General features: G+C 52.0%; 6 protein-coding genes across 6 annotated transcripts; all 6 read left to right on the top strand.

Annotated features, from left to right (window-relative positions):
• Nucleotides 1-140: 140 nt before the first annotated feature.
• mdv1 (WD repeat-containing protein) lies at nt 141-2,995 on the top strand. The gene is made up of 5 exons (XM_025692555.1): nt 141-611; nt 683-1,280; nt 1,333-1,536; nt 1,587-2,401; nt 2,452-2,995. Exons 1-5 carry the CDS (start codon nt 528-530, stop codon nt 2,725-2,727), a joined length of 1,977 nt encoding a protein of 658 aa, XP_025553745.1. The 5' UTR covers nt 141-527; the 3' UTR covers nt 2,728-2,995.
• A 1,097-nt stretch (nt 2,996-4,092) lies between these two features.
• On the top strand, nt 4,093-6,787 carry BO97DRAFT_364795 (uncharacterized protein; the record flags this gene model as incomplete). Its single annotated transcript, XM_025692554.1, has 4 exons — nt 4,093-4,950; nt 5,236-5,271; nt 5,491-6,129; nt 6,199-6,787. The coding sequence occupies 4 exons, from the start codon at nt 4,093-4,095 to the stop codon at nt 6,517-6,519; spliced, it is 1,854 nt and encodes a 617-aa protein (XP_025553744.1). The 3' UTR covers nt 6,520-6,787.
• Nucleotides 6,788-7,494: 707 nt separating this feature from the next.
• BO97DRAFT_465152 (MATE family efflux transporter) lies at nt 7,495-9,084 on the top strand (the record flags this gene model as incomplete). Its single annotated transcript, XM_025699529.1, has 2 exons — nt 7,495-8,098; nt 8,156-9,084. 2 exons carry the CDS (start codon nt 7,495-7,497, stop codon nt 9,082-9,084), a joined length of 1,533 nt encoding a protein of 510 aa, XP_025553743.1.
• Nucleotides 9,085-14,403: 5,319 nt separating this feature from the next.
• Nucleotides 14,404-19,903, top strand: BO97DRAFT_412411 (kinesin family protein; the record flags this gene model as incomplete). Its single annotated transcript, XM_025696235.1, has 5 exons — nt 14,404-14,503; nt 14,655-14,978; nt 15,029-15,204; nt 15,265-19,308; nt 19,358-19,903. The coding sequence occupies 5 exons, from the start codon at nt 14,404-14,406 to the stop codon at nt 19,901-19,903; spliced, it is 5,190 nt and encodes a 1,729-aa protein (XP_025553742.1).
• Nucleotides 19,904-20,533: 630 nt separating this feature from the next.
• BO97DRAFT_364790 (GDP-Man:Man(1)GlcNAc(2)-PP-dolichol alpha-1,3-mannosyltransferase) lies at nt 20,534-22,322 on the top strand. Its single transcript, XM_025692553.1, has 2 exons — nt 20,534-21,508; nt 21,600-22,322. The coding sequence occupies exons 1-2, from the start codon at nt 20,635-20,637 to the stop codon at nt 22,205-22,207; spliced, it is 1,482 nt and encodes a 493-aa protein (XP_025553741.1). The 5' UTR covers nt 20,534-20,634; the 3' UTR covers nt 22,208-22,322.
• A 100-nt stretch (nt 22,323-22,422) lies between these two features.
• Nucleotides 22,423-24,542, top strand: BO97DRAFT_386377 (uncharacterized protein; the record flags this gene model as incomplete). Its single annotated transcript, XM_025693532.1, has 2 exons — nt 22,423-24,336; nt 24,432-24,542. The coding sequence occupies 2 exons, from the start codon at nt 22,423-22,425 to the stop codon at nt 24,540-24,542; spliced, it is 2,025 nt and encodes a 674-aa protein (XP_025553740.1).
• Nucleotides 24,543-24,999: the final 457 nt, after the last annotated feature.

Here is a 24,999-nt window from a genome sequence, read left to right as displayed (position 1 = left end):
CCTGAGTTGGACTGGTATACATGTACCGTACGGGCAGTGGGTAATTAATTCTAGTCCCGCAGGGTTGTGGCTGGTGATGCCGTCATCTCATGTACCCTGCCTGAGCTTTCTTTTCCCCTTGCCAAACCTGAAGAGGGAAGATAAGACCGGGATGAATGGCTGGCGGAGTTGGTTTAAATATTTGAATTCTGCGCATTTCTCCGGAACCATGGCTATTTCCCTCGCAATCATCGCTCGCCTCGCAATTTGTCCAGCACAGCCACTGTCCACTTCTCCCTTCCTGAGGTGGAAACGGAGCTCGAGCTCTCTTCAGTAAATTACCACCCGAAACACGGTAATTCATCGCGTGCAACTCCATCCATCCAGAACTTCTTTCCGCAATCTCCAAGGCCTGAAAGAGAGCCGACCAACTGCCCGACCGACGACCGCATCCTGTCCAACGGGCCTCACTCCTCCGATCGCCTCAACCCTCGTATGGGCTTGACTGCCTCATACCATTCTTCGCTCCCCTCGTCGGTATAGGTGTCATGGACAGGCACCGTCGTGATGAGTCGCCCTCCGGTCTATCAGATATTGTCGAGCAGGATGGTCTTTTAGGGACCGGCATCACGGTAGCGTTCCCTCTCGTTTCATTGGTGGCAGAAAAGGCAAATGCTGACATGGCATTCTGATGGCGATTTAGACTCGTCATATTGAGGCTTTTGGACGGAAAGTCACATCGACTGCTGGGCATCTGATGGGACCGACTTCCGAGTCCAACGGCGGCCACTACCACCACGCTATGGTTGACATCCAGCGCGAGCTGCGACGCCCTGCCGCTCAGCGCAATGTCTTCTCCCTGACCCAAACCACCCCCACCGATCTGGTCCGATCTAAACTCTCTACATCCGAAATCCAATCGCGAGCGATCTCATCCCTTCCTGATGAGCTTCTCATGAACATTCCTGAAGACAGCAGCTCCTACTCGCTTTTTCAAGGATTCCAGGCCTCCCAAGATGATATAGAATATAGAAAGGCCCATCGCCGGCGCTCTTCCAAGAGCAAAAAGTTATTGAAAGATGGGGAGGCACATGACGCTTTGCCTTCTGCGCCAACGGACCTGAGGAAGGAACGAGATTTGCTCAACCGCCGCATGGACCTGATGGGTGTCCGCAAAAACATGTGCAGCTCGGAGATACATGAGATCGATAACAAGATTGCCAATTTACACCACATGCGCAAAATTGTTTTAGACCGGTTAGCCAACTTAGAGATGGAAGAAGCGGAACTGGAACATGAACGTGAGTGTGAAACAAGATAGTTCCATGTGGCTAGTGACTGACCAGGTGCTAGTGACGGAGGTGGATAATAAGTTGGAAGATCTTGAAGAAGAAGAAGCGGCACAAGCACAGGCTCAGGCCCCAGCGACACCGAAGTCGTCAGAAGCAAATGACGACTCGATTGTCTCGGAAGACCCGGCAATTGATGCATCTTTCATGTCCGAGTCTATATACCAAAAGATCCCCTCCCCGAAGAGCGTCAAGCAAAAATCAATAAGTGAGTGCCGCTCTTTGCATGCATTCGGTGATGTCCGACTGATCAAACAGGGAAACGCTCGATGCCGATCCTGCATGAACATTTCAGCCCTGGCTCAGAGATCAAGGAGATGGCAGCCCACTCAGACATGGTCACCGCGATCGATTTTGACTATCCATTTGGTACTATGATCAGTGCTGCGCTGGATGACACTGTGCGGGTGTGGGATCTCAATGTTGGTCGTTGCATCGGATTCCTAGATGGACATAATGCTTCGGTCCGTTGCCTTCAGATTGAAGACAACATAGTTGCCACCGGTTCGATGGATGCGTCTGTCAAGCTATGGGATCTGAGCCGCGCGCGAACAACGAGCACTCGCGACAATCGCATCACCCGCCGCGATGACGGAGATGAAGAGACTGTGCCAGCCGATGACGCCTCGGTGGCATCCCATTCTACCACATTGGAGGACTGCTATGTCTATTCACTCGACGCTCATGTCGATGAGATCACTGCTCTTCACTTCAAGGGTGACACCCTAATCTCCGGGTCCGCCGACAAGACGCTGCGACAGTGGGATTTGGTGAAGGGGCGCTGCGTCCAAACGCTTGATGTGCTCTGGGCGGCCGCGCAGGCGTCGTCGCTGGGAGGAGATTCGCAATGGCGCCCCTCAGGACGCCTGCCGGACGCATCGGCGGACTTTGTCGGAGCCGTTCAGTGCTTTGACGCCGCCCTAGCCTGTGGTACGGCGGACGGTATGGTACGATTGTGGGATCTGCGCAGTGGGCAGGTGCATCGTAGCCTGGTGGGCCATACCGGCCCTGTCACCTGTCTACAATTCGACGATGTGCATCTGGTTACTGGAAGTCAGGACCGCAGTATTCGGGTACGTTCTTTCGTCCAAGTTTGTGTTACGTGAGTGCTAACTCCCTCCAGATATGGGACCTCCGAATGGGATCGATCTACGATGCCTACGCCTATGACAAACCAATTACGAGCATGATGTTCGACACCAAGCGGATCGTTGCGGCTGCGGGAGAAAACGTTGTGAAGGTCTATGACAAGGCGGATGGCCACCACTGGGACTGTGGCGCTGGAGTCGGTGCCGATGAACAGGGTCCATCGCCTGCAACTGTCGAGCGTGTACGACTCAAGGATGGCTTCCTTGTTGAAGGCCGCAAAGACGGTATCGTTGCGGCATGGACTTGTTGAAATGACCATGCTTCTATGACTCGCAAAAGCCCGCCACGTTCATGCTAGCATTTGGATGGTTCTATACTTTGCGAATGCTTTGACTGCCTCAGCGACTGTACATTATATTTACGTTTGGCCAACATAGAAAGGTATCAAGGCGTCCTACGGTAGGAGCAGCCGTTGTAAACTAGTTTCATATTGATGCGTCGATACCTCTTCTAGGCCACTTCATTGATTGATGCAAAGAAAACTTTCTTTGTTCACACCTGAAACATGCTTCTCTGAGGCCATGCATATAAATAGTAGAGCAGATAAAGAAGGTTGTCAGGCTCCATGGAGGGTGTGGGTAAGGTGAAACAACAAAGAATGAGCGACACAGCGCAGAGCAAGGCGGTACTTAATGCTAAGCACCATTACGATTAACAAATTCGCGTGTATCCCCCAGGCTAATACTTTCTTGAACGATAGTGAAGTAGTTAGCTAGTATCCATTAAATATATTCTGTGCATATACTTATACTCAACATGCTGCCAGGTGTTGGTAAGACCATTCCATTTCGGGTATGCGAATCTGTAATACTCGGGTATCCGTAATATTGACATCCCTCCATTATTCCATTCGGTCCAGTTCCCTCATCGTTGCTCCAGCACCTGCTTCACGTCCTTTCTCTTTAATAACACATATGCTGCATATTTTTCTACTTGCTTAACGCGTCTTTCTTGATTTCAGCTCCCTTATACCTCACCAAAGCATACACCCATCGTCAAAACCGCTGCAACAGTGGCCAACAGTGATCTGCGCGCGTCTTGCTGCCGCCGCCGTCCCTGGCCCTTCCTTGCGATTGCAGACAGAAGGAGCTCCTTGAGGCTGTCAGAACAAGGCTGCTAGCTAGTTGTTTTCTTTGAATCGCATGGAAACCCAGGTTCAACTTTGATTATAATCAACAAGGCCGCCTGCGAACAAAGGGCGCGTTTGTTGCCTTGTTCGAACCCACCTTCCTCCGAACCGTTCGCCGGAGTTCATTAAGACGCTCACGCCGCATCCTCTCAAATCAATCACGTCGCGCACCATTCCGCCTGTACAGACGTATGATCTCAGACAGTCAGTCGAATACGAAGATTCTCTGCCTATCATCAATATCGCTTGTCTCTCACTTGGTTGGTGTTCATCAACGCTGTCGGCGCATTCATCGACTTTTATCACGAGACTGCGGGGTGTTGGATGTAGCAAAGGAATCATAGGGTACGAAAAGCGGCGCTTTCACTCCTTCGGACTCAATCTTGCGTAATCTAATGGCAATATCCAATGCGCTTTCATTAAGGAGCTCAAATCTCACTAATAAGGTCATAAAAAGATAGATCCTCTCACCTCGAAACAATCAAAATGCCTCCCAGACGCGGTGCCGTTAGACGGTCCGGATCAACCCCTCGCGCTGAGGGCGCTCTCTCATACTTTCAACACCAATCGATGTCCGACAGCCGAAATCAGGCCTTACCAAACCTCCCCACCAAACAGTCCTTCGCATATGGCTCGCCCGAAACCCCGCTGCTTCCCCGGCAGCTGACGATCAAACCTCAGATGGATTTGGTCGAGATGGCCGGCCACATTGACAAGGGTATCGAAGATGCGAAAGACCGGGATCGGAGGGAAAGCGCTGCTGAGGGGGGTCGCAGTCGTGGACGGAGATCGTCCTCAGCCAATGTGTCACCAGTACGGAGAACTCGCCGAGAGCCAACTCCGGATCAGACGCAGCTACTCGATTCACTCCGCGATGCGACGAGATCCCCCAGTCCTGTCAATGGCTATCAAGCGAACGATCAGTCTACTGCGACTCCTACTCCTCCTATTCCGCATACGATTTCGACGGCCTCAAGCCCTGCACTGGACCCTATCCCAGAATCCCGATATCCCCACGTACCGGCTGATAAGCTATACCCTTCGCCTCTGTTACGCTCGGGGGTGCCAGCGCATGATGAACCGCCACTAAGTAGCTCGTCCGGGTTTGACAACGAGTCTGTGGTCTCATATGTGGTCGAACGAGATATCCATGATAACGACTTACGGCGAACGCTGTCCGATGGCAAAAACATCACTGCACCTCCTCGCCGAGTCTCGGGGATGGCATTCGTCAACGAAGTATCAACTATTCACGAGGAGGAAGAACCGGACTCTAGAATCTCTCAGTTCCAGTCGTCCCCTTTGAAATCACCACCCATGAAGCCTCTCCACCCGTTGAAGGCAGTAGCGCCCCAACAGGCGCCTCCCCAAACAAGATCTCTATCATCTTCAAAGTCGCCTTCGCCTTCAAAGTCACCATCAGAGGCTCGATCATCATCTCCTTTGAGACCTCTATCACTCTCGAGATCACCTTCGCCTGAGAAGTCACCTTCGCCTCTTCAACACTTAACCCCCGAAAAGGCACCATCTCTCAGAAGGTCGCCGCTACCCCAGAGGGCATCAACTCCCAAAAAGTCGCCGCTACCCCGTAAGGCACCTACGCCCAAAAAGTCTGCCCTCCCTCCCAAGGCACCAACTCCCGCCAAGTCGCCTTCCCCTTTGCCAGTAATTGAAGAAGTTGGAATGGAAACTACACCAGAGCCCGAATGGGAACCGCAGCCAGAGTTTCTCAGAGGAGACTCACCGGTCACCCAACCGTCAGTTCCTACTAAGACTGTCATTCCTCAGTACTATGTAGAGGAGACCTCCGCAAGGGAACGGGCAATGCGTGGTCATCCATCATTCTTGGGTCGATTGTCTGATGTGGGCTCTTCTGCACTTGAGATCATTTCCGCTGTTGCTCGATTTCTTGCACTTCTGGCACTGGCGATGCTTATGTTAATCGGTCTCAATTACATAAGTGCGATCATTCCATTTGGCCAACCACAGTATTCTGGACCATTGAATGAGACTGGGCTAGAAGCAATCAGCAGTCTCAGCGCACAGTTGTCCAAACTAGGGTCGCAAGTGTCAACCCTATCAATGGACCTGAAAACAGTCAAAGCCGACATTAAAGCGCAGCCGACGGGTGTCTCCATCGAGCCGGCTCGTGGTACGCATATCCCGAGGACGAACTTTCTGTCAGTACCACTTGGCATCCTGATTGACCCCCACAAGACAAATCCGACCGTGGGGCAAGAATCCAGTATTATGAAATCGGCCTACAATTACTGGCTTGGTGATAAATTTCGCCAACCGCAAGGCCCAATGTCCATTGTGACGCCGTGGGAAGATGTCGGTGACTGCTGGTGCAGCGTCCTGCGCGACGGGATGACGCAGATTACTGTTCTTCTTGGGCACCGAATCGTGCCGGAAGAGGTTGTCGTCGAGCATATCCCCAAAGGAGCGGCGCTAACCCCTGGACTCGCTCCCAGAGACATGGAATTATGGGTCCGATTCCGCCGCGTGGCGAACGACACCTTAGTTTATCCTTCGCCGAAGTCATGGGGCGCTTATTTCAAGTCCAAATTGAATCCAGTTCCTCGCCCCAAGAATATTGCCGGGCAGGACGATTTGTTCAATGAGCGGTTCGTCTTGCACACGCCCGTAATGCATGCCCTCCGGTTGGCCTATCCCGGTGAATCGGAAGAAGACTACTGGGGCCAGTATGACGAGCTGCTGGGTCCATCATTCTATCGTGTTGGACGGTGGAGTTACGATATCAACTCTGAAAATTACGTGCAGCGCTTCATCCTTGATGCTGTCATCGATGACCCCGAGATCCGCGTGGATAAGGTGATAATCCGCGCAAAAAACAACTGGGGAGCCGATAACACATGTATCTATCGATTAAAGCTATTCGGCCATAAGTAGTTCGCTAGACTACTTTCTTTTTCTCCTTCTCCCTCTTTTTTGTGCCTTTCTGGTATTTCCAACTTTGTGATATCACATCATCATCATCAGCATCATATGCTTTCATCCCTGCAGGCGGTTTAGTATTCTAGGCGAATATGGACATGGACAATAGACCGTGGCGCAATTCTGTTTAAACATTATCTGGCGTCCTTATTTTGGTTTGTTTCACTCCCTTCTGCTTCCAAGTGGCGTTGCTTCCTCCCAAGATTGGTCGATTCAAAGCGAGTTCTGTTGCAGGAGATACCATCAGGCGAAGTTCATGCATATCAGTTTGACACTGGTTATTCTTATTGCATACCTAACTACCTCATCCCAGATCATAGACAAGCATACTAGCATTTATTGATTACATGGGGTTTTATGTTTCGGTGCCTTTGAAATTTCTCTAATCGCGGTGTCTTGTTCCAAGCAAGACTACTTTGCCTCTTGTCTAGAGATCCACCCGGGAAAAGGGAAAGGCCTTACACATCCGGCATATCTCACTCGCTTACTCTATCAGGTATGTAATCACAGTGGAGTGCCTGTTCCTGGACTTATCCCTCTCATCTTGTCTGGTGAGGTGTGTGTGTGTGTGTATCTGGAGGCATAGCTGGATGGGGGTGGCGGCTGCATGGCCAACCCGGAGGTGCTGCTGAGAAAAGCCCATCCACTGTCCCTTGCTTCTGGCTTCCCTATGGTCAGGTGGGATGGCTGGTCTCTTTCATCAGTCTACCGGTCGCATTATCAGCGATGAGGGAAATTCTATCGAGGAAATAAGGTTATCGATGTTACACGGTTCGTGTGGACTTTTCGCTCGCATCCAAGCTCGCAATTCATCTGATATTACGGAGGAGGACATACAAGAGTTGCTACTACCTCTGTATAGAAAGGAACTGTTGCGAGGGTGGAACGAGTACATCAGAATCTACGTCCACTTGACTCGAAAAATCGAACATGCACGACGCTCTTTCACCACGGCGCAAGCATGCTTATCATGCCCATGAATCCGGACCTCAACCAAACGAGATCTGCCTCCTCCTCCCGAAGTGTTCCTCCGCAGACTCGTCGCCCTCCGCACAAGACGAACGTAGTCCTCCGACCTTCTTCGCCGAGCTCACCCGGCTGACCAAAGACTCCATCCCCGTGATCCTCGCCTACACCCTCCAGAACAGCCTGCAGACGACATCAGTCCTGATCGTCGGACGCACCTCGCCCGAGAACCTGGCTGCTGCAGCCTTCTCGTTCATGTTCGCCTCGGTCACAGGGTGGATGATTGCCTTTGGGGGCACGACGGCGCTAGATACGCTGGCCTCGTCGACGTTCACCGCGAGCTCGAACAAACATGATCTCGGGGTCTTGCTACAGCGAGGGTTCCTTGTTCTGGGCCTGTTCTACCTCCCCGTGGCCGTGCTTTGGGTTTGTTCGGAGCCGGTGTTTCTTTTCTTGGGGCAGCAGCCCCGTCTGTCGAGAGACAGTGCTCGGTTTCTTACCTGTTTGGTTCCCGGTGGGCTGGGGTATGTCTACTTTGAGCTGATGAAGAAGTATCTGCAGGCGCAAGGTAGCGTGTTGTCCTTTATTTTCTGCCGATAGGGGCAGTGTTGATGACTTTGTGCAGGCTTGATGCGTCTTGGGACATATGTCCTGTTCGTGACGGTTCCTTTCAACGTGATTCTGAATTACTTCTGCTGCTATACGCTTGGTCTGGGACTGCTGGGTGCGCCCATCGCAACAAGTGTCTCGTACTGGGTTGCCTTCGGGCTCCTGGTTCTATATGCACGCTTCGTGGCCGGGTCGGAGTGCTGGGGCGGCTGGTCTCGCGACGCACTCCGAAACTTGGGAGCATTTGCGCGGTTGGCCTTCCTAGGCGTCGTGCAAGTCGGCACAGAGTGGTGGGCGTTCGAGATCGTGGCCTTGGCTGCTGGTCGGCTCGGGACGATCCCCTTAGCCGCGCAGAGCGTCATCATGACAGCCGACCAAGTGCTGAACACAATCCCCTTTGGGGTCGGTGTAGCCACCTCAGCGAGAGTGGGCAACCTGTTGGGCTCACGGAATGCATTGGGAGCGTCCAGGGCGGCCAACGCAGCGGCCTGTTTGAGCATGATGCTGGGAGGGATCACGCTGGCTGTTCTGATGGGTACTCGTCACAGTTTCGCGAAGGTCTTCAACTCTGATGAGGGGGTGGTGCGGCTCACGGCTGAGGTGCTGCCTTGGGTGGCGGTGTTTCAAGTTGCCGATGGTTTGAATGGGAGTTGTGGTGGCAGTCTTCGTGGTATGGGACGCCAGCATGTTGGCGCCTTGGTCAATATCGCCAGTTATTACTGCGGCGCCCTGCCGCTGGGTATGTGGTTGGCGTTCCATGGCTGGGGGCTCAAGGGTCTATGGGTCGGACAATGCATTGCTCTTTATCTGGTTGGCACTTTCGAATGGACGATTGTGGCTCTGAGTGATTGGGAAGACGAGGTCGATAAGGCGTTTCTGCGATTGGGTATTGATGAAAGGGTGGACGGTGAGAGTGTCGCAGTGGTTGTCGCCGGTGCCGTGTGATGTGGATCAAGATGTCGATCAAGGATCACGGTGTGCTCCTCTTGCGAGTGTGCAGAAAAGATGTTAGTAGCTTGACGGAGTCATATTAGTGTCATCGCGGTAACGTCAAATCGAATTGGTGATTTAGAAAGCCAAAACCAATGACGCTCATCGAGTGCGTTGAAAGAGGGTTGCCAGGTGTCGGCGTAAGCACCACCATGAATGCACTGGGTAGTAAGTTCAAATGAGGGATGAAGGTAACAGCATCCTATTCTGGCCACTTCTCTTGGTGAGGGCCAATTCCGAGTCGCCATGTCATGGATCTCTCCAAGTCTATGCGCGAACCTACCATTTCTGCATCTAATCAATGTGACTTCAATCTGTCCTGCGCCCGCCTGCTGTCACGGTCCGCAAAGCTATACATCCAAACCATATATCCACTCTATTTAGAATAAGCATCATACTACGGATAGTATAGCCTACCCCTTGCATAAGAGATCCAAGCCACATACGACAATGAGATCCATCGATGCGCGACGTTCAGCACTGGGAGAACGGGCGATGATCGCAGCAGGGTTGATGAATTGAATCGATCTCGACGCACGGGTCTGACGATGTGGCTGCATACTGCTTGAGATCTTTTCCGAGTAGTTCAATTCGACGAACGATCACAAAGGGCAGACTGGCTTGATGCTATAAATAAGTCTGTCTCCGTCAGTACTTTTCCGCAAACTCCCAGCAGTACAGGTAGGTAGAGTTCTATGTTATGCATCCTTGCATGGAGGTTTTAATCGACCGTATAAATTGGCGCCGCCCTTGGGAGGTCGATACCACCCTTGCGGTTCGTCCGTCGGGTGAAGGGGCTGACGTGCGCTAGGGGGCTTGAGAGTAGATAGATAGATGCTTTGGCTGGGCAGATGAGATCCATATTTCAAGATGTATCCTTGCATGCAGAATGGGCCCGCCGGGGGCCGTGGTCTAGATCCCCGCATGTGAAGTGTCTATTTTGGATTCATGGTGTGATTGATCATCTATGATCTATGATGTCTGACCGTTGCACTGGAGTATGCTACTGTACTGTAGATAGTGAACGCTGTGCTGTGGTAGATATTGGCGGCGGCATTGCCGATGCTGCCGTAGACAGAGTGGCAAGCAATGTTCAACCCTGAAACACAAGGAGTCAGGAACGCCTTCTTGAGGACCAAGGAACCCATGGAACCCATAATGTCTATCGATGCCGGTTTGGATGACACGTGTGGATCCTTTCCGTTGTGGTGTTCTGGGCCCTTTGCCGAACTGGTCGATGATCGGCCCGCAGCTCAGAATAACCAGAGGTTTGTGGAGAAGGATCAGGGGCGCTTCAACTCAAGCGAGATTTAGTTGACGGGTGGTCGATAGTCGATTCAGCGAGTTGTTCTTATGGAGATTTCGGATAGAAAGATGGATGAAATATTAGGAACCTGTCGTTGTGTCTGCGCGGCAGGAAACGTCTGGTAAACGAGTGCTCACGTTTCAGCTATGCTAACAAATCGCGAGTGGTTCATTGCTAACAAGAATCATTGGATATACACCCGACTTACCTGGGGTGCGCGGGCCAAGTAGGCATTCCTGCATGTCGAACGGTGCATCACGTAGAGTCTTATTGTTCGGACACCTTTGTTGCGCAGCGGAAGGGGATATAGGAGACACGGTTTGCTTAAGCGATGCTGGAGTCCTAGATTTGAGCTGAAGAGCTTGATCAACAATTTCTGCGTAAATTTGGTTGAGATGCTTCGCATGCTTGGATTCCGTGTAGGTCTCCGTCGGTGAGCATCCCATTGCAGATGTTGACCTTGGGAGTTGAAGGGGTTTGATGCAGCCTCGTCGCGAGCCGACTATAATGGAAGACCGGAGTGGTGGCGGGTGGTATTGTTGACGCGATCAAACCAGACAAACTGGGCTGCTTTCGCTGTTTAGGGTCACAGAATAGGAAGGCTGGTCTGGGAACTGAGCCTGTCGAGATGCAAATTCAAAGAGTTGAATGAGATAGACTGGCAGTGCTGATTGGAATGAATGGACACCATCGAGAACCACGTAGTCCATCAGAACGGATATTAGTTCGTCGGATTACTTCACGCACTCTTGTCATTCTATCTTATCTTCAAGAATCTGCAGCCCCACGAAGAGCGGTTGTTCTGGTATCGATGACATCAACCACCAGTTTCCTGAATTGCGCTCGGGTGGAAATATCATAAGGACAAAGGAAGCTGTCGGTTCCTATTCGAGGTTTATTTAACCGGCGAAACACTGGCGGCGCATAGACTTGATTAACCGGACCCTGAAGTACGGTTTAGAGTAAGGAGCTTCTATAGGTTAGCAATGGACCTCTCTAGAATAATGGACGCTTGAGCTGATTAGCTCCTCTTGTGACCTTGAGTTCTTGCTCAGTCCCTGCAGCATATTCAGGAGAAAAAAAAGCGCATGGTACATTTCCTTAGTAGATATTGATATCTCTAAAGCCAGACCTCGGAGCGTGATCCCAATAGAGAGACCGACCGAATTGAGGAATATAGTAGATAGTACTATACACGAACCCAGTCTACTTACCAGCTTACAACAATTGTCTCTGACCATGAATCACCCCCTTTAGTTAAATAGGCTTGTAATGTTTTAATCTCTTTCCTTTTCCGCAATAAGGCTGGAGTTGGCCAACTAATCAGGGCTCTCGGAAAAAGGAGTGGATGTTTGATCATGCAACCAGGGGTTTATCTAGCTTCAGTCATTGATAGCGGAGGGAGACAGAATAGATTACTACTTGGCGATGGATTAGTGGAGAGAAGCTAACGCAACCGCCATGACCCATGCTCCAGTTCGCCTTTCCACGTTCGACAGGTTCGTAAATTGGGTCGGGGGGTTCGACTTTGTGGGCTGTATGTGGCCAGTTAATGCAGATAAGTTGCGGTCTTCAACCCGTCTTGTTTGGACCTCACATAGCATATGACCATCCTCCTTTTTGGCCCTCATCAGAGCTGAACTACGCGTCTTGTCCAAGATAAACGATACCAAAGGTAATTAGCAGAGCCGTCGTTAGTTCTCTTTGTTAAGTGCCTTCAATTTCATCGACTGTCTAGCCTTGTTCATGATTACGGCTGCTGTCCCACTTGCCGGATGACAGCTAGGCTCTAATCAGGTATGGATTGTCCTTCACCATGGCACCATAATAATGGCCGACCCGCAGCCGTAATCGAAGTCAAGCGTTTCCATCCATTTGGGTAGAGTGTATGTGCGTGCTGGGCGGCCATGCCCGTGCAATTGAGCCTAGACAGACACAGGAGCCTCCGGTCGGCCGTCGCTCTTCATTTTGCTTGATTAGTGGCTGGCAGGGGCTGCGTGTCAGAAACAGAACAAATATGCTGTCAGTACCCAGTTCCGTGCGGTGCTTGAGTTCGCGGGTCCAGCGTGTTTCAGCATCCTGTGGGCTCCAGTAGTTTATTCTTAGAGTCGAAGTTTGACACTGGCTGTCATGGTGTGACACGAGGATGCAAGTGGTCGATGGTGCAACAGGGAGATTGGATAAGGCTGTTCATCCTGGCCGCTGAATCGGGGTTAGCTGTTGCATCCCCGAACCACTGCACCTTCGTCCTTTTTCCTCTTCTGCTGACAATTCTGTGGTTCTGCCTGTGAAGCGGGTAGAGACAGCTTGAAGCGATCTGGGATTCGAGTGCTTCGAAGTTGAGGAGTACGTGGGAGGCAAAGATAGCCATCGAATCTTCATCGCATTCTTAAACCTGAAACATCACCAAAGTCCGGCTCAAGAACGATTGGGCCAGCCTGCCTTAGGGCTCCATTGCAGTCGCACACTTTCTCCGTCTGCTCCGAACTGTCGGTGCCTGAATGGATTTCCACCCGCTGCGAACCGTGGAACTGCACTTGCCGGTAATCCGGCACCAAATTCTGTTGAATGATTGTAATGGATGGATTGGGAAGATTCGCTGGACTGCCCGTCGGATTAAGCCCGAAAGAGAGTGTGTGCAATGTGCAGATGTACTTTTCGGCACTGTCGACAATTCATCGGCGATTGATTGATAGCTTGATAGAGCGATAGACAGGTAGACGTCTGCAAAAATGACGATAGTCCCGAGTGTCCAACGTTCTGGACCTCGATTGGTGTGGGTTTTCTTCCCCCCTGGCATTGAAACTTTAGAGCTAGTGCTCATGTAGTGTTGAGAGCGACCGTACCTGACCAGAAAAAGCCCGAGTGCATTATTCCCATCGTCATTATCATCATCGTCGTCAACCATAGCAACAACAACGATAAAAACAAGTTGACGCATATCCAGCATTCCAAAGAGGGAAGAGAAGAGGCCAGACGGGGCATCTTTCCTGATCTTCTTCTCCCCCGCCGTTCATCCCTCTTCTTCTCCCTCCCTCTCCTCTCTCTCCCCCTCTGTCTATTCTTCCCGTGACTGTTTTTCTAGACTGTTTCAACACTAATCATGGTTCACAGTTCATGAAAATGAACCCTCCAACCTAGTACTATAATGAACTGACCTCCTTTTTTGAACCTAGTGACGGTTCCTGACTCTTTCCCTCCTCCCACTCACTCCACTTTCTTACTCGGTCCAACCCTCTTCCTTCTTTCTCTTCTCCCCCCCTCTCTCAGCCCAGCCCCCCATTCGCTTCATTCAACCTTGATGCCACCAATTAACTTTAGCGGTCATTCAGGAGTCTTTCCGCTCCTGTTGCTACATCTTTTCCTTCCTAGGTGTCTTCTGGCACCCTAGCAGTTCGCATTATTCTTCACTGCAGCTTCACACCTGTCACTCCTTGTCTCCCCTCCTCCTCTGCCTCCTCCTCCACCCCAAAAAAAACCACCCTGCGTCCTTCGGATCAGCCACACTGTATGCGCTCGGGCTGGAAGTACTGGTCGCAATCATTCCTTTGCATCTGTTTGTTCCCTCACTTCCTTTATTCTGTCTGTCCCCCCAGCTGGATTGGTGACCTTATTTCTTCCTACTCGACCGTTAATTGAAGTTTTCTGACTGTGTATAATTTGTCCATAGGTATTTCTTGTTCAGCAGTCTTGCAAAGAGGGAACTTGTTGATGTCGCAGATTGTCGCCGGCCGCCAACTCACGCGATTCCTCTTGAAAATAATAATTAATACCCCAAGATTCCAATAACCGGCGAAGCACCACTGATGACGCCTCCGACCGTTCCATGACCGACCAGTAACACTTTATCACACACACCATCAATTTGTCTGCCCGACCGATCCCATTCCCCCTTCCTTATAAAGGCCATGACGGGTACGCCGCCAGGATCGCCGTCGAGTGCGCCCCAACGACCAATTAGCGCCATCATGCGTACTCAAAGAAGCAACAGTCGCCTTAGTATGAGCAGTAAGCATGGTGGGGGGAGCCGAGCTTCGGATGAAGATGGAAAAACAGCTGTCAAAGTCGGTGCGTTCATCGGTCTTCCGTCATACTCAGTATTTGGGGTCTGCTGGTCTAGTTGAGATTGTTGTGGTATCGCAACCATCGCTTCCACAGTGGTTCACGAAATGCATTGCCGATCTCGTGTATCTGCATACATACTGACAATATCATACAGCCGTCCGTGTTCGTCCGCCTTTAAAACCAGACGACCCCAATTATGAATTGGTTCCACAACGCTTTCAGCGCCCGATGGTGCATGTCATAAATCCGACCAGTCTAGCAGTGGATGTCCCGCAGGGCCGCAAGTTGTTTGTTTTCGATCGCGTATTCTCCGAGGCGGTTGACCAGGACGGAATTTGGGAATATTTGAGCGACAGTGTGACATCTTTCTTGCAAGGCTACAATGTCTCCATCCTGGCATATGGCCAGTCCGGCGCGGGAAAGTCCTATACCATGGGAACCTCGGGACCCAGCGAACAACAAGACCCAAAATCCATGGGTGAGTGTCACGTGTGCGTTTCGCTGGTTCTGTAGACTGACAAAGTGCAGGAATCATTCCTCGTGCCGCGCAGCTCCTTTTCGAGAAATTGGACGGCCCGCCGAAGCATAACCGTCACAGTTCGTCTGGTCTTCGAACTCCAGCTCGGTACTCGGTTGGGTCTACCTCGAGTTTTGGGAAAGCGAATGTTGAGAAGAATTGGCAGTTGAAAGCCACCTACGTTGAAGTATGTATGAGCCTTGGTGATTCCACAAGCAGTACGGAGCGCCCTTACTGACTCACCCAGATCTACAACGAGCAATTGAGAGATTTGCTTGTCCCAGACAACACGCCCTTCGGTGATCGCAACGCGGTCACTATTCGTGAGGATGCAAAAGGTCGTATCATCCTCACCGGCTTACATCAGGTCACCATCAATTCGGTGGAAGACTTGATGGGCGCCTTGAGCTTCGGATCCTCGATCCGACAAACTGACTCGACTGCCATCAACGCAAAATCCTCGCGTTCGCACGCCGTGTTCAGCTTGAACCTGGTACAGCGAAAATCGTCGAACGGGATTGTGTCACCCAAGGACAAGCGTATGTCCATGCCGGTAGATATGGCCGCTGGGTCTGACCAAACCATCACGGTCGACAGCAAATTGCACTTTGTTGATTTGGCGGGAAGTGAGAGGTTGAAAAACACCGGGGCCTCGGGCGAGAGGGCGAGGGAAGGTATCTCGATCAATGCCGGTCTTGCTGCACTGGGCAAGGTCATTTCTCAGCTGTCGTCTCGTCAAGCGGGGTCCCACGTTTCCTACCGCGACTCAAAGTTGACCCGTCTCCTTCAAGACTCCCTCGGTGGAAATGCCTACACGTACATGATTGCCTGTGTGACACCTCCAGAGTTTCATCTGAGTGAAACGCTCAACACGGTCCAATACGCGCAGCGAGCTAGAGCGATTCAGAGTAAACCGCGCATTCAACAGGTCAATGATGATTCTGACAAACATGCGGTCATTGAGCGACTGAAGGCAGAAGTGGCCTTCTTGCGCCAACAATTACGCAACGCAGAGGAGGCTGACCGACGAAGCATCGCACCAGCGGAACGAACAGAACGCCAAAATGAAAGAGAGATCGAACTTCAAAATCACTTGCTGGACGTCCAAGAGAGCTACAATGCGCTCAGTCAGCGCCATGCCAAGCTTATCTCGGAGTTGGCGCGAGACTCTGAAAGAGGCGCCGAGACCGATTCGAATGACATCGCCACTGCCGTCGGCAAAAGTTCAGTTGAGCGACTCAAGAGGTCTCAGTCGTTTGCGGAGTCGATTGAGCAGGTAGTGCTCGAATACGAGAAAACTATACAAAGCCTCGAAACGTCCTTGTCAAATACTCGGTCCTCTTTGTCCACCACCGAAAGCACTCTTCTCGAACGCGAGACTAAATGTGCCTACATTGAAACTGTTAACACACAATTACAATCTCGCATTCAGAAACTTTTGGATCGCGAAGGTAGCACAGAAGCGTATCTACATGAGCTAGAATCTAAGCTCGATGGACAATCATCGGGCGAAGAAAAGCAGCAGGCTATCGTGTCAGAACTGCGCAAGGAGCTCAGTCGTGCCCGTGAAAGCGAAGCCAATTGCGAGGAATATATCACTACTCTGGAGGAGCGTCTGGCTGAAGCAGATCAAGACATGGAGCTAATGCAGAGAGAATTGGAACGGTTGGAGCACGTCGTCGAGCGTCAGCGAAGCCTAGGGAAGCTTGACAACCTTCTTCACGAGCTCGACCACATTCAACAAAATGGCACTCAAAAGGAGCACGAGCCCCTTGCTGAGCCTGAGAGCGTCACTGGCTTTCACGCCAAGGGTGCCTTCAACCCTCGTTTACGGGCAACGTCGCTGGACGTATTAACTGAAGCGGTAGAGACTGCTATCCCAGAATCTGATGAAGGACTGAGCGAAATAGTGCCTACACTTGCAGACGAGACCCAGGTTGATGCGCAGTCGGTTGCCGAAGAAGATGAGCGCGATTTGAAGGCGTTGGAAAGTGCAACCAACCACCTTCAGCCTGATGCCGCAATGTCACAAAGCCGATCTCCCAGTCCCACTCAGTCCAGAGTCGTTGCGGACAAGCTTGAGACGGTGACGCAGGAACTCTGTGACTTGCGTTTGCAGCATGAGACCACGCTGAATGACTATGAACTCCTCGAGTCTAGGTATGAGGCTGCTATGAAGGCTTTGACTGAGCTTCAACAGGATGCTGCAGATGAAGCGCGCCATCCCGCGTCGAACCTCCAGACCCTTCTTTCACCGACTGCGTCTTCCCGTCCGGTATCTTTTTTAGACGATGCGAAGATCCCCGAGTCGAGAGTTGGAACACAACGTTCCTTCTCGCAATCACTCTCTTCGGAGTTATCCTTGGCCGGGGAGCCTGCTGCTTCGCACGAACCATCTAATACAAATGAGCAATTGACTGAGCAGGAGGTCCCCAACAGTGCTCGAATCTCTGAGGCCGACGAAGCCAGGGCTCAGGAGGTCGAGCAGATGCGTCGTTTGCTCTCTGAGCATCAGGAAGGTGTTAGTATCATGACGCAGAAGTACGCTCAGCTGCAGGCTGAGCACGAACAAACTCTCGGCCTCATTGAAACACTCAAGGCCGAACTTCAGAAACCCAAGTCATCCTCGCCGCCAACCACCCCGGGCTTCAAGTCTTCTGTTATCAGACGCAAGGCAAGCCAGAGTCTGATTGGTAGTGTGGATCGTGCTCATCGATGCTTAGCCGCCTTGCGCAACATCGCCTCGGAGGAATTCGAGTCTCGTCCTGATACAATGCAAAACTTTGAGGTTCACCTCGATTCCGCTATGCACGAACTGTACAGTCGCATGGAGCGCATTCAGGCGCTCGAGGCCGAGAACCAGAGTGTCAAAAAAGAGATGGAGATGAAGTCGACCATCATTTCCGGACTCACTCGTGAGAGATCCAGCTTGCAGGGTGGTGCATCCCAGGTAGATATGGGGCTCGTTTCTCAACTGCGTGACCAAGTCGTTCAACAAGAAAATATCATCACTGAAATGAAAGAAGCACACGAGGCTAGAGAAAAGCAACTCCTGGCTGAGATTGAGGAACTCAAGGGTCTTCTCAAAACCCAGGAAGAAGCCGCCAAGGCCTACGACGCTGGTGCTGAAGAACAGGATCGGAAGATCGATTCTCTCAACGGTGAGCTTTTCGAGTGGAAGAACAAGCATCATAACGCCGTCCAATCTCTGCAATCCTCGGAAGAGCAGCTTAGTGCCACTCTTGCGGAGCTTGATAGTGCCCTGGCCTCTCTGGATACAATGCGTACCGAACAGGCCGCTGCAGGCGAAGCATCTGCTTCTAAAGAGGCTGCCGCAAGAGAACTGGAGAGCGAGAGAGTGCAACAGGAAGAAACGGTCAGTAAGCTGAAACGGGTCATCGAGGAACATCAATCTACCGCCACCATCAACCTTGAAAAGATCGCGTCTCTGGAGAAGCTGTATGCGGAGGCTCAGCAGCAATTGTCAGCACTCCAGGCCGCTGAAATAAGCGATGGAGATGAGGTGGAGATGCATCAATCCCGCATGACTGATTTGGAGAAAGAGATTGAAACCCACAAATCGCTTGCCAATTCTTACAAGAAGGACCTCGAGTCCCTGCAGGAAATTCACAGACAAGAGAAGGGAGAATTGGAATCCCGCGCAAGAGCCGCCGCGCAGGCTGAATATGAGACACGTTTCACCGAGATGAACGCTGACCATGAACAAGCCATGAACAAATTGAGATCTGAGATCATGGAATCACGCGACGAATTGACGAATCTGATACACACGGTCGCGCGAGTGTTGAACTCCGATGTCACGGCTGACAACCTCGCGGACCAGATCCAAGACGTCTTGATGCAAAAGCAGCACTTCTCTGAAAAGTATGCAGAGCTCATGGATATGAATGATGATTTGCGCAAGCAACTGGACGATAAAGGCAGTGAAGCCAGCCGTCTGGATGAGCTCACCCGAAATAGCGCGGCTAAAGACGCCAAGGTGAATGAGCTTGCTCTTCTGGTCGCGACGCTGGAAGATACCCTTTTGCAAAAGGATGAACAGGTAAAGAAGAAAGAGGCGCTTCTTGCAGAAGTCCAAGAAGAAAAGGAGAGGAGCGTCCGTCTTGTTGAAGAGCTCGAGGAACAAATCACGAACAGTTTCGACCAGCACAACAAACGCCTTTCCGTAATCCAGCAAGAGCGCGACCAAGCTCTGGAGGATGCCAAGGTCAAAATCGCCACTTATGAGAAGGAAATTGAGACCTACCGTTTGCGCATTGAGCAGCTTGAGGTAAGCATTGCTAGCAAGGTATTATTGGCCGCAACTAACAAGCTCGCAGCTTCAGCTCAAGAACCACGATAGCTCTCACGATCGCAGCAGCTCGATCACGTCTAACCTCCGCAAGAGCTCCTCGGCAACCTCCCTTCCTTCTCCACCACCGGCAATTCCATTGCCACCACTTCCTAATATTGCATCCGCCGCCAACGGAGGCGGTAGCATCTCTCCGCCCAGCTCGCGTCACACTAGCAAGGAATTGGTCAGCACACAAATCGTTGAGGACCAAGAAGCGCGCATCCGAACCATTGAAAAGCACCTGAATGCTGAGAAACAGCTTACAGCTACTTTGGAAGAAGCTCTTGGTGACCTCGAAGCCCAGAGTAATAAAGTCAAGACCGACTGTGACACTTGGAAAAAGAAGGCTTGGCAATTGGAAGAGGAGCTGACGACGTTGCGTAAAGAGCGTAACTCGCAACGCCTTTCTCTCCAGGCTGTTGAGGAGGAGAGGAGTGCTCGCCGGGAGGCCGAAGCCGCCAGAGCGCAGCTTGAAGAACGCATGAATGCGCTCAACAAGAAGAAGAAGAAGAGCACACTCAACTGCTTCTAATTGTTACGTCCATTCAAGATTCTGTGGGAGGTTTCTGTTTGCTTGTCTATTTTTATTTCACTCTCTTGCCAGATGTGAAGTCCAGCCTTTCACTGTACCATGATGAATTCCACGTCGATTCCCCCTGATTTTGGACATGGTTGATTTTCATTTCACTTCTCCTGTGGGTATTTCACAGCTTACTGCATCGAAGCAGCTTGTGCACATTGTTTCTTTCTATTCACCCCTTGTTTTATGAAATCCATCTTATGACCTCCTTGAGCAGTATGGCTTGATTTTGTACATTGCTCGACTACCCTGTCATTAAACTTTAGACATGCATTGAATGAGCAAGTTGTTTTGAGTTCTCTAGCAAAGCTGTCCATAGCGGTATCCAATAGATACTCTAGAACATACAGTCTCAATTGCCCGCCAGACTGATTGAGTTCTGTGGCACGTAAGTTTGAACTAAACTTCAATTATGTTGCCAACAACAAATTATGGGTTGATTAGTTTAGCTGTATGACTTCATAAATACCACCAGCGTCTCTTATCGTCACATGACACCTCCTAATCAGCTTATCAACTGAGCCGATAGTGGCCGCGTGTACTCTTTCCCCGACAACAAAAGCAAATTACACAGAACTTCATCCCCCATCTTCACCTGAGATGGCCCTCTCCATCTACTTTTGTCCCTAAGTCACTCAATTGCTCACACACTTGCGAAAATAACCAAACAATCGATCATCGCAATGTCGTCTGCGAACCGGCCTCCCAAAATCACCATCATCCACCCGGACCTCGGCATCGGCGGCGCCGAACGCCTCATCATCGACGTGGCCCTGGCCCTCCAGAATCGCGGCCACCGCGTCACGATCTACACCTCCCACCGCGACAAGTCGCACTGCTTCGAGGAGGCCCGCGATGGCACTCTGGACGTGCGCGTCCGCGGCAACACACTCTTCCCCGCGCACATCGGCGGCCGCTTCCACGTGCTGATGGCGATCGCGCGCCAGGTGCACCTGACGTTGTCTTTACTAGCGGAGAGCTCCTCCTCTCCCGATGGTGCAGGCGCAGATGCTACGCAACCCCAGGACGAGGAAGATGAGATCTTCATCGTAGACCAAGTCCCCGCTTGCGTCCCGATCCTGAAGACCTGGGGTTCCAGGAGAAGTCCACGAACCCGAGCCGGGCAACAACGCCAGGCCCACCAGCGGATTCTGTTCTACTGTCATTTCCCGGATCAGTTGCTTGCGCGGAAGGATGAAGGCGGGGACTTGTTGCGCGTCGTCAAGACCTTGTACCGCGCGCCGTTCGACTGGTTCGAGGGGTGGGCGATGAGCGCGGCCGATAAGGTGGTCGCTAATTCGCGGTTCACACGGGGGGTTATCACGGGGGTTTTCGGCTCGCAGCGGTTGGGGGATCTGAGTGTTGTTTATCCTTGTGTGGATACTGAGGCGCGTGGTGATCGGAAGGGAGATGAGGGGGCGGGGGGGCTGTGGGGGGGGAAGAAGATCTTGCTTAGTGTTAATCGGTTTGAGAGGAAGAAGGATATGGCGCTTGCGATTCGTGCATATCATGGGCTTGGGAAGGAGAAGAGGCTGGGCACGAGGTTGGTTATTGCTGGTGAGTTTTTGTTTATCTCTTTTCTTCATTGTTTGTCACTTGGGTGAGAAGGGAGGTTTGTTTGTGTTTGCTAATGCGTGGTCGGATGCAGGTGGCTATGATCATCGCGTTCAGGAGAACGTGCAGTATCACAAGGAGCTGGAGCACCTGGCGACTGGTTTGGGACTGCAGACTGCGACGGCGAAGACGGTTGTCTCGGCGCTCTCGGTCCCGGACTCGATCGATGTGCTCTTCTTGCTGTCCGTGCCCACGGCGTTCCGGGATATCCTCCTGCTGCAGTCCAAGCTGCTCCTCTACACGCCGGTCAACGAGCATTTCGGGATCGTGCCTGTCGAGGCGATGCGCGCGGGTATTCCGGTTCTTGCGTCGAATACGGGCGGACCCCTGGAGACAATTGTCGAGGGAGAGACGGGCTGGCTAAGGGATGCGAAGAACGACGCTGACTGGACGGCTGTCATGAACAAGGTGCTCTACGAGATGGACCAGACGGAGTTGGATCGTATGTCTGCCGCGGCAAAGAAGCGGGTCGAGAGCGAGTTCTCTCTCACCGCAATGGGCGGAAAGTTGGAGGACGAGATCGCCGACATGCTCCGCAAGGAGAGGCGGCCATTCAATGGTTTCCAGCAGATCCTCGCGCTTTTGGCTTTGCTGGGCGTTGTGTTCGCTGTTTCTGTTACTTTTCTTCTCAGATTGCTTTGATCTGCTTTGCTACTCAATACCCTTTTGCAATGTATATTAGAATCTTCTGGTTATGTCTGATGTTTCCCCGTCAATTGAGCTCTTGTATAGATAGAAATTTCACGTGATTGCGCGCATCGGACGTGACGTTGCGACACGTGCCGCCGGGCCTGGATTTCTTATCCTCCGCAGTTACTGTTGGTTATCTCTTCCTCTATTGGCCTCAACTCGACACAATGCCGGAGATCATCAGTCTTCTCTCCTCCACGCCCCCTCCCCCTCTTCCTCCGGCAGACCGACTCGAATTCGCCTCCGCAAGACGAGCTCATTCCACCCCGCCCGCCGCCCCCTTCTCCGACGACCTCGACCTCTCCGCTTTCACATGGGACGATGACCTCGACCTCGACAAGCAGCCATTCAAACGTCGACGGCTAAGTCATGAAGATCCCCCTGTTCCACGAACTCGACAACCCTCCCTTCCGGAGCCAAAGAACAACCTATTTTTATTCTCCGACGACGATGTGATCTTGTCGTCCGAAGGTCCCGCTGCCCTCGGTCCCGCTCCGGCCCCCGCCCTCCCGAAGCTCCCGTCATGGAATGGAGAGTCAGATCCGATAATGTTCACTTCATCTGCACCGGAGCCCAGAGCTAATGCTCCTCCTACCACACGAGAGCTTACCTCCCGCACCACAAACGCTATCACGATCGACGACGATAATAATGAGCATGAGCGCATTGGCCCCGCAAGGACGACTGGGCGGGATAACATCGATGACTTCAGCGACCAAATCCAGTTCCCTGACATCAACGAACTTCTTGAGCTCCCGATGCCACCACCGACTACAGGCGGCGCATTCTCGAGTCGAACCGCGAGCCTACTTGCCAACCTTGAACGGTCACAAAGTACCACCGGAACGAATCCTACGCCAATGACAACTCGACGACGCAGGAAAGATAAAGCCGAGGATGACATTATCGAGGATGACGAGTTGGACGCAGCAACCAGTACCACTGCTGCTACCCGCAAACCTCCGCGCAGAACCACCAAGCTCACGAGCGCAGAGAAGGACGCCAAAGCCCGGGAACGGGAGGCAGTCAAAGCGCAACGAGACCAGGAGCGCCAGCTCGAGAAGGAGCGCAAGCAGAAACTCAAGGAAGAGAAGGCCCGGGAGAAGCAGCTCGCGGCGGACATTGCCGAGGTCAACAAACTGAAGGTGGACAAGAAGGAGTCGACGTCGGAGATGCTGATCGATCTGGCCTCGAGTTTCGAGGGGAACAGTGTCGGAAACCAGACGACGGAGTTCATGAAGCATCTCGGGGTGGAGATGTCGTTCTTCGCGAGTTCGATCCCCAATGTCGTGAAGTGGCGGCGCAAGATCAAAGCTACCTACAATGAAGCGCTGGGATACTGGGAACCGTGCGCTCCTCACATCCGCGACGAGAACGAGCATGTTCTGTGTTTGGTCGCGGCGCAGGAGTTTGTCGATATGGTGATTTCACCCGCCTCGGCTCTAGAGCGGCACATCCAGACCCTCAAATCGGCCTACCCTAACCACACCCCCATCTACCTGATCGAAGGCCTAACCGTGTGGATGCGCAAGAACAAGAATTCCCGCAATAGAGCCTACCAAGCCGAAGCCCGTCGCCAGTATGAAGAAGCAGCATCCACCACCACATCTTCCTCCTCAACCACAACAACAAGCACAACAACAACAACAACAACAACAACAGCGACCTCCACCTCCCGCCGCAAAAGAGCCCCCGCAGCCAAAAAGCCAGAAACCACCCCGCCCGTCGACGACGATACCATCGAAGACGCCCTCCTGGACCTCCAAGTCACCCACGCGTGCCTGATCCACCACACCGCCGCGCCCGCCGACTCAGCCGAATGGATCAAGAACTTTACCGAGCACATCTCCACGGTACCCTACCGCCGCGAGCGCATGAACGTCAACGACTCCGCCTTCTGCATGGACGTAGGCCAGGTCAAACCCGGCGAGAACCGCTCCGACACCTTCGTCAAGATGCTGCAAGAGGTCAACCGCATCACAGCCAGCATGGCCTACGGCATCGCCGAGCGGTATCCGAGCGTGTTGGATCTAGTGCGGGCGATGCGCAGCGAGGGTCCCGGCTTGTTAGAGGATGTTAAGGTATTTTCTCTCCCATCCTCCTTCCTCCTTCATTATCTAGGGTCGTATTTCCCTGGTGAGAGAGCCTGATTTACGTTTGCTGAACTGGGACACAGAAATCCGCAAACAAGAACGGCGCCCTCACGGATTCCCGCATTGGACCTGCGGCGAGTAGACGCTTGTATAAGGTTTTCATGGGCCTGGATCCTTCGTCGACGGATGTTTAGGCTCTTCTTTACTGGGATCTAATAATAGACGCCTGGCTGTATTATCCCCTTGTGGTGTGCGGGCTTGTTGTTGATCAGGATGATGATAGTGCTGTATCTTTATGAGGGGTATAACTATGGGCTTTAATTATTCAATATGGCATGACCTATAACTAATCATGATCTCACTCGGTACTAAACAAAGTGAATCGATCTGAAGCATTACTTCCTTAATTGTGTACGTAAAGTCCGTGGTTCCCTACCCATTGGCAACCAGGCCTGCGCACTTCGTTTGAATCGACGCAGGGGTGCGGTTGCATGTAGTCAGCGGGTAGGTATCATGCACGCCCTGGGCAATGGGTAGGTATACCTACCCTCAACGGATACTGAATATGCGCATTAATGCTTCCTTCACACCGTGCTGGCTCTTCCTTCTTCTGTCCCCATCAATGACACCTACCGTGAGTCTGGACCCGGA

This window comes from Aspergillus homomorphus, assembly GCF_003184865.1.
Source record: "Aspergillus homomorphus CBS 101889 unplaced genomic scaffold BO97scaffold_8, whole genome shotgun sequence".
NCBI classification, from domain to species: Eukaryota; Fungi; Ascomycota; class Eurotiomycetes; order Eurotiales; family Aspergillaceae; genus Aspergillus; species Aspergillus homomorphus.
This window is presented reverse-complemented; position numbering and strand designations above follow the sequence as displayed.